Source organism: Haliotis asinina, chromosome 12, assembly GCF_037392515.1.
Source record: "Haliotis asinina isolate JCU_RB_2024 chromosome 12, JCU_Hal_asi_v2, whole genome shotgun sequence".
Classification (NCBI taxonomy): Eukaryota; Metazoa; Mollusca; class Gastropoda; order Lepetellida; family Haliotidae; genus Haliotis; species Haliotis asinina.
In genome coordinates, this window is record NC_090291.1 from 20,210,038 (window position 1) to 20,225,957 (window position 15,920).

The following is a 15,920-nucleotide window of genomic DNA, read 5'->3' on the forward strand; positions in this document are numbered from 1 at the left end:
GCTGCCTTTGATACGGGCTTGTTCCTGCACAGCTGCAAAAGCTGCTGACATGGTGATAACCTCTGTAGAGGACAATATCAAATTCATGGTAGGAAGAATCCTTCTGATAGTATCTGAGTGCAACAATTCCTTATCCTCCACCATTACTTCTGATAACCTGCTACAACACTTGAAGCAGGGGCTTGTTAACGCGAGGTTTTGGAAGAGGCTGTTAAAAGGTCATTTCCACTCCACTGTTGAAAGAACAAAAGAACATGAGATAGAGCTGTTGGACACCAGAAATACAACAAATTGTTTCCCTGACAAGAACTTCAACACAGTAATCCGTTTATTATGACAAAGCATGAAGCAAAGTCTATTCAGCCAACAGTTTATTCACAGCACAAATTGATTCCAAAATAATTAAAGTAGGGTTACAATTTCAAAATCAACTTTGACAGGGCTGAAATCTGTACACCAGACATTGAAGGTGTCTGCTTAACATAGGCTTTGTCAGGTGTTGACAGTTTACTAATACACTCTCAAGACATACCAGTATTACCTGTCAGTGCACGTCACAGGGAGTTCCTGATTCAATATGTACATTAGTTACATACGAAGATTATTTTCATTATAACCTTTACCTATATTACATTGTGTGAAAAAAGAATTGCCAAAAATGTCGACACAAACCAGGAGTATCTGATATACTATCTAAAATTGAAAGTCAAACATTATCCTAGAGATTTCGTATATTTTCTTTCATACACAAGATATTTGAAGTCAACTTGTGTCATTTCTTGTGAACTGAATAATCTGATGTGCATAGATAGGAATATGCAATGACTCACACTTTTATACTTGAAGGAAGAAAATCACAATAAAACACAAACGACTATAATGCTCTGATATGATACAAACTAGGGAAAGGTTTATGGAAAAATTTGATTAATTGTATCTGTAGTTGTATTTGTTTCCTATTCACCTAAAACAGAATATACAAGAAAAACATAATTACATTTGATAAAATGTCCAGTTAATGGACAATTAAAATGTACCGTCGTGTACTACTACACACCATTCCACCTGCATGAAAAAGCAGGTGGAGTATGACTGAAGCTCTCACATCAAAACATACTAAAATGTTCTTATTCTAAAAGAACAAGCATTGAATGAAACTCAAAGCAGTTATGTGATGTGGTCTTTATCGATGGACAGACCATTTTAGATTTTGTTCAAAAAAACATGCTGGAAGCCAAAAATGAATCATATTAAATTAAACTGAAAATGTTTAAAAAATGACAGCTAATTATCTGCTTTACAAAACTAGGTCTGGAACTGACAAGTTGCTATTAGCCAAAACACATGTACAATCATATGATATTTTTTTAAGTTCTGTCTTTATCAGTTACTGTACTTTCATCCATGAAACAAGCAATTGGCTTTAATAAGTTTATAGATGATTGTAAACACAATTTGCAGAGGTCAATGGCATACATGTAAATCAATTTCTTGTTTTGACATAAGGGCACAGGACCCCAAGGACATTTATATTGGTCTCACTGTATCCCAGTCTCTAGCATATTTTAACAGCATTCAGCTTTAGTATCAAGTAAATTATCATATTATAAATATGAGCAAAATAGACCCATATGATATGACAGAAATGAAACATTTTCAGTCGGTTACATGATCAGGACACCGAAAAAATTATCATAGAATAGTGTTGTCTTGGTCTAAACAAATGTGTTCAAAAACTTGCTGCACTACATAGACACATGCGAATGTTATCATGGCTCCCTGAACATACAAGAAAGGATGACCATTGCTAATGCTATTTTGAAAACATGGTAATCTCAAATTTTTCTTCAGTATTAGTTTATCTTCTCCAAAATCTGAATGAATAAAGTTAACCCCAGTGTATCAAAACACAGTATCATCTAGTGTGAAGTAGACCAATATACAGTTCAAAGAAAGACATTTGAGAAATATACACCAATATCATAGTGCAGACACAGGAACAAAGGAAACTTGTCTTTGGTTTATTGCAACATATGATTTAGTGTATAAACACAAGCATGAGTGTATGAAGAAAGTGTATTGATTTTCACAAAGGAAGATCTATAAGGAAAATAACATGGGCAAATAACCTTGAACACAATGATAAGTGCGACATTACCATGACTTGATTGAATCACATGCATAGACTGTAGAGGCTATTAAAGTGAGTGAAGATATAGTTGCAACCATTCCCAAGACAGACACAAGATATACTACTCAAACAGCTCAAACTATCAATACCTGAAGTTGAACTGCAGGAGACACATAAAGGACCAAACAAGTTCACAAAAGCCATCTGTTGTCTTAAAACACAAGCATATTTCATTCAAAGTCCTGTAGTTGATATGTAACGTAAATCAGTTCTACCAAACACCTTTGTTTAGAATTTATTGGCTAAATGAAGGAACATTCACAGATCACTCCATGACATAGCCAAGTTACTGTTAAAACAAGTTGCTTAAAGACATACTGGTACATAGTTGGCATGGATTAATCACCCAAGTATCACATTGAACCAGCAATATGACATTCACAGGATGTCTTGAAAGTTGTCAAGTCTTCATTTGTCACATAAGATCCATTGGTTGTTTGTTATGCAGTATCACATTTGAGTACCAAGCATTCAAGACCTCATATAAGTGATAAGGCTCATCACGTAAGAAGGCAAACAAGACCCTAGCTGGCTGCATTAATCACCTCCACTCATTAATTCTTTATTTAATGTCAGTTTTTCTGTCTGCCACCTCTTTCGACTATGGATGAACCTGCTAACCTCACCACATCTAGGGTGCCATTGAACAAAGCTATCCTGGCACTCAGGTGATTGTAACTCCCATACCTTAACACAGACTTACAACTGTCTTAGCACTATGATTGCTTTGTTCAACCACACCCTCAAAATGTGATCAAGGAAGAAGCTGATATAGAGCCTCTAAACAATTTCATTATTTGTATAAGTAATGTAGAAGTCTGGATGAATTTTACAGAAGACACGGGTGAATTGTTTTGGAACTAATGTAGCCGCCAATAATGACAAACAGAAAGACTGATATTATGCAATAAACAGATGAGAAGATAAGGTAGCCATAGCTAACAAACCTGAATCAGGACAAACCAGAGTTACTATGTGTAACTATCACCCAACTTTCCATAACACTGATGTGATGCCTTTCTACCACTCCAACCTTATAAGACAAGACATGACCACATACAGGACTTTCAGTATATATCATCAGAAGATAGCAACACCATGCCTCATAGCAATGAGAAAAATAAACTTAGTATGAGATAGTAACTAGTGTTGTAGTGTATAACAGGTATAGGTCTTGTCATTCATAATATGACAATGTCAGACATGCATGTATTTACAATACAATATCGCAACTGGCAAGACAGGGTGACACATTCATGAAAACTCAATTTATTGTTCCCTGTGAATACACCAGCACTGGTAAATCTTCTGATTTAGATTGTTTCAAAAATTATTTACACTGATAAGGTTCAAATGTTATTTACTAAACATCTGGACTGCAGAGAAAAGTTACATTATTCTGAGTATAATCTGAAGATTCCAGGGCCTACTTCTATACCGTTTCATACAAAACTGATTAGCATTCATGTTTATTGCATGAGCAACAAAACACCCAGTGTTATTGTAGTTACATACATGAACCAATAAAAAATATAGAAAAAGACATCTGACTTTTATACAATACAATCCTGTATACAAGCTATAGTACATATAAGACTGTACATACTGGTACTAAGGTGAAGGTCACTCTAGCATGAGGCATGTCTTTCGTAGACACCTCATTTTGAACTGAGGAAACAGGGGAAAGCAGGTAATATGTAATCCTTTGTTGATATCATTACACACTGGTTGTTACTCAGAGCTGGCTACAGTGCAGATATCATGCATGTCATCACAATAAGAAAATGCATTTTGCTAATTTCTCTCTCAAAGCCCTGAATTCACCATTATGATTGATGGAAAATTGAAAATATTACCAATAAAATCACAATAAATAAACAGGATACATCACAGTAAAATCAGAAGCATTAATAACAACAAATATACCCAACAGAAAAAAGTTGGTTCCCCACTGTGCATATTTAATGCTCTGGTGTTCAACATATAATCCAAAATCTGTGTCCATTCTGCTTTCTGTACCTGGAAAAGCATCACTGCCACACAAAAGGCATGATACCAATCACAATATGAATATTTTGTTCCCAAAATCAAAGGGACGCTTTCTCCAAATTATAATATACAAATACAGAAATACGAAACCAACAATCGTCATACTAACTGAACATAACAAAAACCAAAAAAAATTAATTAAATTTAAGAAATAAATAGTAAGAAAACATACAACAGATTTCAGTCATCTCTGGTTTCCCGACAGTCATATTCATGACTCTCTTCACCAAGTGACATCTGATGCCAAGCCAAAAGTTGAACTCGTCAATCATACTGAAGGTGGTCTACAAATTCCATGTTTGCTGACTGCAATAAGTTACATCCTAGTAGTTTACATCCTCAGTTCTGCATATTAGTATGGACTTGATGCAAGCTATCCACAACGTCCGCTTCTGTTAGTAATATTTACATAATAAATTAATAACATTTTCTGAAAGGTAGCTAACACAAACCATTTAGGTCACATTGTATAATATAGATACAATATAAAATATTCTCATAAACTCACTTAGCAAACTCAAGCAAGACTCAGGAATAGCTTACAACTTGGGCAACATCATAAAATTCTACCAGAATAATGAATAGCTTAACCTTTTCTTGATGTGAACTCATAGAGTTGTCTCCCTTCACCCTTACAACAGCAACTTCCACAGAGTATAAAAACTCTTCTAGGTATCCATGGCACCCATCGCTGAATGGTAAAGATGCTCAAAGAAATGGCATGAGTTTCCAAGAATCACTTCTATATACATCCACTGATTAGTTCAGTGTATATACAATCTTCAGTACAGGTCCAATGTTAAATCACAAGTTCCAGCTGTGCTATACAGACTATCTTCACCCCGTCACGTCAGCGTCAGATTACAGATGTCTCTCACTATCTGCACGTTTGTCTTTGTACATAGATACTATGTGACATCTATCAAATGCCATTCATTATTCTTGGCCAAAGCCTTCTGTTTCTTCAATGGCATAGTTGAGTTTTTCTACAAGTTGTTCGTAGCTACGGTATGGTGGGAGGTCAAGTCTGTTGAAACACGTGTGACTCCTTGGCAGCCATGTCTCCTTGCCAACCTTTTCTATACAGAATCTCTGAGGTCCATTGCTCCCTAAAATGATAATAATATCCAAATTTACATTCAAGCGATAATACTTCTCTATCATTCAGAAAAATTGGAAAATTTAAACTCAATATCTTGTTTGTAATTATCATCCAAAGTGTCAGAATCACAGCTTGAAAGTTTCACTCTCACTTTGTGTATGACTGGAAACAGACACACAGAAGACTGAAAGGGTAATACATAACAAATCCTGAACTTTTAAAACATGACTTATCAGCTTCATAAGAAATGAGTACTATCCATAGCTGGGACTTTCATTATTTGTAAAGGGTAAACTTGTAGAGATGTTACTATATCTGGGGTAAAATCTTTTGTGAACAAAGAGTGAGTGAGTTTAGTTTTATGCCGCTTTTAGCAATATTCCAGCAATATCACAGCGTATGAACAAAGAAACTGACAATAGTTAAGAGAGTGATGCTTTGATGCCAGGCAGTTGTTTTTTTTCTATTTTTGTTTTTATCATAATAAATCCATCTACAATAATTTGATGCTACCAATACTTCAAACAGATGCCAAAAGTAACGAACAGAGGCAAACTGCTTCATGTAGGAAGATTTTTCATAAATTGTAAATAAACAATGTCATTTCGAAATTTAACAGATGAGAGAGACCAATCTCAATCACTGTACACATCTAATAGAGAGGCTGAAAGAGAATAGTTAAAACATTTCTAACTGTAATGATCAGTAAAAATTCTCTGTGAAAATATGGCTACTGCAGTAAAGAATTACCCATGAGTTCAGCAAATCCTCCAACCGGCAGTCTACAGGTCCCAGTCACAAACTGAAGAAGACGTGTCCTCTTCTCATTGTCAATCTCACGCACAAACTGGAACACAGAATGAACAGTCGCAGAAATCACTAATCAAAGATCATGTTCTAACTGTGGACATATCAAGGGATCTCACTCAAGGTTACACAGTGGACATGTCAAGGGGTCTAACCCAAGAATACATGGTGGGTGTGTCAAGAGATCTGACTCAAGGGTACACAGTGGACATATCAAGGTATCTGATTAAAGGCTACATGGTCGGCATATCAGGGGTTAAAAAATCCCATTGCTTGATGCCCAGGACAAGTTTGTTTTCATTTGGGCAATCAAATGATGGTATCTTACTATATCTGCTCAAAATGTAGCTATTAAATGTCACAATGATATTGTGAATGAAAGTAGAATTATCTTTCTTTGCTATTTATCACTTCTCAGTACACAGTCCACTAAACATTAACTCATTCAACACCAGTCAACCAGAGACATTTACTGCCATGACACTGAGTTCCCAGAGACTCTGAGGTTATAGATGAAGCCCATGTTTATCAATATCATTTCATAAATCATTATTACTACTACATGTCATACATCATTTGAAAGGTATAATCCTACTGTTTAAGAATCTGGAATGTGTTTTTATTATATTATTCAAATGATACAACTACAACATAAATAAGCTAATAGTCAGGTAAACCACGAACAGAGCAAAACATGCAGCAATTTTTTTCCACCTGTAACATGTCAACGTATCCCCTTACCTTTTTCTATTGATATTTTCATTTTCACATGATAGGAAAATTATAATAAAAAGATTTTAAAATAATATGTATGGTCGTCTATTTCCCGAAGTCAGTGGCTCTCCACTCTGTAACGTTATGCAACAATGGAAAACACCTCCGTTTTGAAAGCTTCATATGAATCACCCGAGGCAATTCGTTTGATGGCGGGTGTCATTTGAAAGCTCTGATCATCAACAAGATCACTGTACCCTTGCCAACAGTAGTTTCACATTCCAAGCATGATGTCCGAGCATGATGTTCGAGGCAACGACAGCCAATATGTCGCTTGAATTTTATTACACAATCGCTCAAAAAAGATGGAAATAGTAAGTTATAATGTATATGACACCTTCTATGAGTACTGTCACTGATTTTATTTTTCAGGTTCATCAATTTGTTTAATTATCATCTCGAAACATTGTTATTTTACTCTTTCACAACTCTGAAGTGGACTCCTAGCCGAAGCATATATCCAAGAATTATGTTTTTATCAAAAACATTGCGAAAAATAGTTTATAATTCTAATCCTCATAACATATGGTCCTTTGAAATTTGATAAGTGTTTTCAGACATTGTGAAAAGTGATAGAGTTGATAAAAGAATTGTATGTTAGTTAGGTTCTGAAAATTATATATCATTTTGATGCAACTATACCGGTATACCGGGCTACAGTGTCAGGGTACTCATGATGTCCGGGCCAGTTTAACACCCTACGGTGTTGAATGGGTTAACATCAAATACCATGTTGATTTATTTTTTCATAATTACATCTCATGATTATGTCATAAAAATCAGGGCATGTGGAAAATTAGTCAGGACAAATTACTTTCTTAAAGTCAGTGCCCTTTCTTTGGCAAGTGGCTTTTAAAAAAATTGTTGACCCCCTGCATATCAAGGGATCTGACTCAAGGGTATACGGTGGACATATCATGTGATCATCTGTGTTTACCTTCCAAAACCAAACAATCTGCTTGCTGTTTCTCTGGTAGTGCCTGTAAATGGTACTACGTTCCCAGTCATCAACATCTATCTCCTGCATACCACACAGCATCAGCTGAAATAAACAAGTTGTACATGTTTGTGGTGGCATAATTTCACATTGGTCACACACAGAGAAGAATGCCAAGCATGGGTGTTCTGATGTCAAGTGTACTTAACACACATGTATCCAGCAACTGTGAGGGCAGCACTATTTGTACCTACTCTATTTACACACATCATTTACCTACCCCGCTGTCTGTGTGGAGGTGTTATACACTACATTCCCTACATGAACTTTATCTATTCTTCTACACACTGTAACCATAACAGCTTAGAGGCCAAACTGTTGTGCTAATGACTGTGAGCTGTATGAAGATTATGCTGCTCTGCTAGTACTGTGATGCTGCTGTTGTTTTGTTGCTGCAATACTGCTTTCAGGTTGTATTGTAATACCTTAGCAATCCTTGTGACCTGAAGCCATACTGTTGTACTCCTGTTATGTTAGTTCTTACTAGCGATACAAATATGCATTTAGTGCAAACACGCAATACTGTCACAGTATTGGTAAGCTACAGCTTGTGAGATGTACTGTGATACTACACATGAGCTACGGCTTGTGAGACGTACTGTGATACTGCTAATGAGCTACAGCTTGTGAGATGTACTTGTGAAATGTACTGTGATACTACTGATGAGCTACGGCTTGTGAGATGTACTGTGATACTACTGATGAGCTATGGCTTGTGAGATGTACTGTGATACTACTAATGAGCTACAGCTTGTGAGATGTACTGTGATACTGCTAATGAGCTACAGCTTGTGAGATGTACTGTGATACTACTGATGAGCTACAGCTTGTGAGATGTACTGTGATACTGCTAATGAGCTACAGCTTGTGAGATGTACTGTGATACTGCTAATGAGCTACAGCTTGTGAGATGTACTGTGATACTACTGATGAGCTATGGCTTGTGAGATGTACTGTGATACTGCTAATGAGCTATGGCTTGTGAGATGTACTGTGATACTACTGATGAGCTACAGCTTGTGAGATGTACTGTGATACTACTGATGAGCTACAGCTTGTGAGATGTACTGTGATACTGCTAATGAGCTACAGCTTGTGAGATGTACTGTGATACTGCTAATGAGCTACAGCTTGTGAGATGTACTGTGATACTACTGATGAGCTACAGCTTGTGAGATGTACTGTGATACTGCTAATGAGCTATGGCTTGTGAGATGTACTGTGATACTACTGATGAGCTACAGCTTGTGAGATGTACTGTGATACTGCTAATGAGCTACAGCTTGTGAGATGTACTGTGATACTGCTAATGAGCTACAGCTTGTGAGATGTACTGTGATACTACTGATGAGCTACAGCTTGTGAGATGTACTGTGATACTGCTAATGAGCTACAGCTTGTGAGATGTACTGTGATACTACTGATGAGCTATGGCTTGTGAGATGTACTGTGATACTGCTAATGAGCTATGGTTTGCGAGATGTACTGTGATACTACTGATGAGCTACAGCTTGTGAGATGTACTGTGATACTACTGATGAGCTACAGCTTGTGAGATGTACTGTGATACTGCTAATGAGCTACAGCTTGTGAGATGTACTGTGATACTGCTAATGAGCTACAGCTTGTGAGATGTACTGTGATACTACTGATGAGCTACAGCTTGTGAGATGTACTGTGATACTGCTAATGAGCTATGGCTTGTGAGATGTACTGTGATACTACTGATGAGCTACAGCTTGTGAGATGTACTGTGATACTGCTAATGAGCTACAGCTTGTGAGATGTACTGTGATACTGCTAATGAGCTACAGCTTGTGAGATGTACTGTGATACTACTGATGAGCTACAGCTTGTGAGATGTACTGTGATACTGCTAATGAGCTACAGCTTGTGAGATGTACTGTGATACTGCTAATAAGCTACAGCTTGTGAGATGTACTGTGATACTACTGATGAGCTATGGCTTGTGAGATGTACTGTGATACTGCTAATGAGCTATGGCTTGCGAGATGTACTGTGATACTACTGATGAGCTACAGCTTGTGAGATGTACTGTGATACTGCTAATGAGCTACAGCTTGTGAGATGTACTGTGATACTGCTAATGAGCTACAGCTTGTGAGATGTACTGTGATACTGCTAATGAGCTACAGCTTGTGAGATGTACTGTGATACTGCTAATGAGCTACAGCTTGTGAGATGTACTGTGATACTACTGATGAGCTACAGCTTGTGAGATGTACTGTGATACTGCTAATGAGCTATGGCTTGTGAGATGTACTGTGATACTACTGATGAGCTACAGCTTGTGAGATGTACTGTGATACTGCTAATGAGCTACGGCTTGTGAGATGTACTGTGATACTGCTAATGAGCTACAGCTTGTGAGATGTACTGTGATACTACTGATGAGCTACAGCTTGTGAGATGTACTGTGATACTGCTAATGAGCTACGGCTTGTGAGATGTACTGTGATACTGCTAATGAGCTACGGCTTGTGAGATGTACTGTGATACTGCTGATGAGCTACAGCTTGTGAGATGTACTGTGATACTGCTAATGAGCTATGGCTTGAGAGATGTACTGTGATACTGCTAATGAGCTACGGCTTGTGAGATGTACTGTGATACTGCTGATGAGCTACAGCTTGTGAGATGTACTGTGATACTGCTAATGAGCTACGGCTTGTGAGATGTACTTGTGAGATGTACTTTGATACTACTGATGAGCTACGGCTTGTGAAATGTACTGTGATACTACTGATGAGCTTGGGTTTGTCGGCTGTACCGTATACTACTGATGAGCTACAGCTTGTGAGATGTACTGTGATACTGCTAATGAGCTACAGCTTGTGAGATGTACTGTGATACTACTGATGAGCTACAGCTTGTGAGATGTACTGTGATACTACTGATGAGCTACGGCTTGTGAGATGTACTTGTGAGATGTACTTTGATACTACTGATGAGCTACGGCTTGTGAAATGTACTGTGATACTACTGATGAGCTTGGGTTTGTCGGCTGTACCGTATACTACTGATGAGCTACAGCTTGTGAGATGTACTGTGATACTACCGCTGTGTGGCTGATGCCTGATGCTACCACTGACCTCCAGTTCCCTCTCATCGAAGTACTGCAGCCACTGTAAAGGCACCACCTCGTTGAAGCCCTCCAGGAATGCCTTGCTCTGTTCCTCAACTCCTCGAGTGAAGCGCCAGTTCACCATCAAGCTGTTGTATATCATATATCTCATTCAAGTATAAGGTTACCATGAATTATCTTATGGATTTTCTTGCATTTCAGTCTAGTAAACAATTTATCAAAATAGATTAACCCTTTTTTGTTCTGCAATCTGGACAAGTAAATTTCCATAGAAATGACATACCAATCCAGAGATGAGATTTCAGTCTTGATATCTTCACAAGACAGATATAATGACCTTCAACCCAAAGTTTGGTTCAACGATATGACATTGGCCATGACAATTTGTTTCCTGGAATTTGCCTGAAGAGTCCATATTTTGTGCCCATACTTACTTGATGTACTCTTCCTTGTTTTCCTCTGTTACTTTGATGTCTCCGCCACCCTCCTTGAGATCATGCTGTTCTATCTTACCCAGGACTTCGAAGTCAGCCTGGAAGTACAGCTCTAGGCCACATTCATCAATGTTGTTGTCCCTGTGAAAACACAGTTCAAGGTTAGATGGACCTGCCAAGGATAACATCATTACACAACAGAAGAGGTGTAACAATTTATATAGCACTGGGTGCACCTTGCCACTATCATATCATGAGATCACACATCAACACAAAACAATACAATATTATTCAAGAGTGACATGAAACTGAATAAAAAGACTGTAGAATACCATTTTCAGTGCAACGGGTAATTCACTCTTTCATTTATTAAGTGAAAACAATTTTCACTGGACCAGTCCTGTTGATGGAATAACTCTCTTAGCATGGCAAGTTTTAATTAATCACAACCATACTTCAGTAAATGGTATCCTAATGCAACAAATATTCTGACAGTTCTCAAAACCAACATTATTGCATGGATGGTCCAAGAATAGTTTGGACCTTTACTTTAAGATTCCTCACACTGGAGATTTGGTAGAAGAAAAGTTAATAGCCACACTTACTTGATCCAAAGGATTGATGTGTAGAACTCGGAATCTACAGATTCAATATCTTTGACTGTGAGCTTCTTGTTCAACATTCTTTTGTAGAAAGGCATGGTAAAGCCACTATCAATGAACTTCCCATGATAAAGAGCCTACAAGCCACAAACAATATCATCACATTCATGGTTTCAACATCATGTTTGAAATTAACCATCAAGTAAAGTGGTTCTTCCAACAATATTTCATAATGTCTAAAAGTACAGGCATCCCTTGATACAAAAACCATTGGAAAAGACCTATAAGACTATAGCACCATCTGAACAGAGGTGTATTGTCATATCATGAAGCTACTGAACAAAGAGAGCATTCAACAAACCAAAGACCATTCAAGAATCTCTACATGGGTACAATGTTTGAAACCCATTTCTGCAGTCCCTGCTGTGATATTGCTGGAACATTGCTAAAAGTGGCATTAAACCAAACTCACTCACTCACTCACTCAAAGAGTATCACAAAGCGGGAGTTATTTCTGATGGCTATTCACAAGTATCTGAAACCTTGACAAAGAAGGGTAAATAGTCATGACCTTTCTCTGTAGTTCCATCTAGATATGCTCCATGTATTCTCCCTTTACTTACCATAGCAATAAACCTGCCAATAAACCTGAAGTAGAGCAGGTGGTCAGGGTTGACACTGGAGGCTGGGTTGATTTGTAGACAGTAGTTGCTGTTGCTAGCATACTCAAAGAGGCAATACATAGGGTTGAGAACATCATGAGACAGGTGGAAGAACCATTCTCTGCAAAGTCATAATATAATTCAATTTAGCAATCAGAAACATGATAGCTTAAGAAACTGATTTAATCAAAGGGATTTGTTTTGCATCAGTAGGAAAATACTTTGGGACTGCATTTATCAAAAAAATATTAGAAAATCTAATGAAAATCATTACCTGGCCAATCCACCATAATCAAGTCCCTCTTCTCCCTTGAAAATGATGTACAGCCTCCGCCTCAAATCATAAGGTTGTAACCTCATGATCTGTAAGATGCATTCAAGTGTCAGCATATCACATGAAACCAAAAATGCTACTATCGTTAATCAAAGTGACAAATTTCAACCCAATTTTTTTTACATGAAGCATGGTCATTTTTACAGTAATCTGACTCAATTGGCATGGTGCATGGCTTTACCTGTGCAAAGGAGTCCTCAAACATGTTGTCCCTGGACACTGTGATCTTGACATGTCCTGGGAGGGAGTTGGAGTGACAGAGGTATCGGAATTGACCCAGCTTCCAGCGGAAACTTCTCTCATACTGGATCGGAACACCATAGGCACCCTTGGGTCTGTGGAGACATGATCAATATGAACATGAGTATTGCTCTACTAACACCTTTCAATAACAAGTACATGGAATCCATAGGGGTTGGGTGTATGTCTGATGATGAGGTGGTGATGGTCAATGTGAACATGAGTATTGCTCTACTAACACCTTTCAATAACAAGTACATGGAATCCACAGGGGTTGGGTGTATGTCTGATGATGAGGTGGTGATGGTCAATGTGAACATGAGTATTGCTCTACTAACACCTTTCAATAACAAGGACATGGAATCCAAACGATAACAAGGACATGGAATCCATAGGGGTTGGGTGTATGTCTGATGATGAGGTGGTGATGGTCAATGTGAACATGAGTATTGCTCTACTATGTCTGATGATGAGGTGGTGATGGTCAATGTGAACATGAGTATTGCTCTACTAACACCTTTCAATAACAAGGACATGGAATCCAAACAATAACAAGGACATGGAATCCATAGGGTGTTGGGTGTATATCTGATGATGAGGTGGTGATGGTCAATGTGAACATGAGTATTGCTCTACTAACACCTTTCAATAACAAGTACATGGAATCCATAGGGGTTGGGTGTATGTCTGATGATGAGGTGGTGATGGTCAATGTGAACATGAGTATTGCTCTACTAACACCTTTCAATAACGAGGACATGGAATCCAAACAATAACAAGGACATGGAATCCATAGGGTGTTGGGTGTATGTCTGATGATGAGGTGGTGATGGTCAATGTGAACATGAGTATTGCTCTACTAACACCTTTCAATAACAAGGACATGGAATCCAAACAATAACAAGGACATGGAATCCATAGGGTGTTGGGTGTATGTCTGATGATGAGGTGGTGATGGTCAATGTGAACATGAGTATTGCTCTACTAACACCTTTCAATAACAAGGACATGGAATCCAAACAATAACAAGGACATGGAATCCATAGGGTGTTGGGTGTATGTCTGATGATGAGGTGGTGATGGTCAATGTGAACATGATATTAAGTACTGCTCTGTAAACACCTTTCAACCAGCAGGGACATAGAATCCATGAGGGGTAGGGGTGTTTGGGGTGGTGGGGTAGGATTGTTTGACGGGTGACAGTCAATGTGGAGACATGGTCAATGTGAACATGTTATGCAAGAACTGCTCTGTAAACACCTTTCAACCAGCAGGGTCATAGAATCCACACAGGGTGGGTGTATATGGGGTGGTGGGGTAGGTTGTTCGGTGGTGATGGTCAATAGGGAGACATGGTCAGTGTGAACATGTTATGCATGCATTGCTCTGCAAACACTTTCCAACCAGCAGGGACATAGGGGTGGGTGCAATCAGGGTGGTGGGTGATTGTCAATGTGGAGACATGATCAGTAAGGGGGCATGGTCCATGAGGGGCATGGTGAATGAGGATGGTTTACTCAGTGGGCTGAAAGAACATAAGCTCTGATCAGACTTATCAGCTGACATAATATGAACACTTCATACAACCTCAAAATATATCTTAAACCAATGTTCTTTTATCAGATCAACACAAAAAGCAAAATATCTTTTTCAATTTAGTCTTTAGCTCTATATATGAACTGCATTTTGAATTTTGAAATGCAGTATGCATTAGGAATGGATTTCCCATTTCCAATGTCAAGGTTTACTACAAGATATAACTGTATATATTAGATAGAACAAAATGATTACAAGTAACAACTACAGACACAAAATCTCACCAAAGGTATTTTTTAGATAAATTCTGTATATTCAAATATGATCCAGTGATATAGACACAAAATTCCCAATACCTTCTTTACCACTCACATCACTGTCAGACATGAGTGAGCGAGCAAGCGAGCGAGCATGGTTTTACACCGCTTTATAATACAATGTATTATAATATTCCAGCAATATCATAGGCGGGGTCGCCAGAATGGGCTTCACACATTGTACCCATGTGGGGAAATCAACCCTGGGTCTTCAGCATGACGAGCAAACCCTTTAACCACTGGGCCACCCCCTTACCCCTGTTCAAGGTGAGATGCACATTGCACACAGTGATACTAAAATATTCAATATAATAAGTGTTGGGCATTTGAAAAGCGACAAAAGAGATGAAGCAGGATGTATATAAAGCCAGGTGGCCAAGGTGTGTATTGACTCAGGGTGTTTAAAGGTGTTTGCAACAATGCTTTTATCTAAACACAAAAGGAGATATCTCTTAATCTTATCACCTTACAGCAAACATGCAGCACAGATCATGTCTGCACAATGTATCAAATATCAAGCCAATAAACATTGAATATAGCCACCATGTATAAACATGTTTCAAAAGATATTAACATTAATACTGAAAAAGGGTAAAAACATCCTATTCTTTTAAGGAAAAGAATATGGAATCAGGTAGATCTGTTAAGCTTACGAACAGAGGCACAAGGTATCTTATCACGTTATATGCAAACATCAAAATAACAAAGTACTGCTAACAGGAAGAAACGCATGAACTGCTGCACAAAATGAAGTCCACCTGGCTGTCAA

At 38.0% G+C, this 15,920-nt stretch overlaps 2 protein-coding genes across 3 annotated transcripts in view; both read right to left on the minus strand.

Annotated features, from left to right (window-relative positions):
- Window positions 1-15,920, minus strand: part of LOC137258001 (zinc finger CCHC domain-containing protein 2-like) — a 186,741-nt gene that overhangs the window by 112,381 nt on the left and 58,440 nt on the right. The window lies entirely within an intron of this gene.
- LOC137257364 (E3 ubiquitin-protein ligase Su(dx)-like) overlaps window positions 2,008-15,920 on the minus strand; it is a 28,250-nt gene continuing 14,337 nt past the window's right edge. Inside the window, exons 12-20 of the mRNA XM_067794691.1 lie at window positions 13,240-13,393; window positions 12,999-13,087; window positions 12,686-12,845; window positions 12,066-12,199; window positions 11,461-11,601; window positions 11,034-11,154; window positions 7,861-7,965; window positions 6,093-6,189; window positions 2,008-5,349 (exon numbers count right to left, since the gene is read on the minus strand). Of these exons, the coding sequence (XP_067650792.1) occupies window positions 5,177-5,349; window positions 6,093-6,189; window positions 7,861-7,965; window positions 11,034-11,154; window positions 11,461-11,601; window positions 12,066-12,199; window positions 12,686-12,845; window positions 12,999-13,087; window positions 13,240-13,393 (1,174 nt within the window). The 3' untranslated portion in view covers window positions 2,008-5,176. The remainder of the gene's footprint in view (window positions 5,350-6,092; window positions 6,190-7,860; window positions 7,966-11,033; window positions 11,155-11,460; window positions 11,602-12,065; window positions 12,200-12,685; window positions 12,846-12,998; window positions 13,088-13,239; window positions 13,394-15,920) is intronic.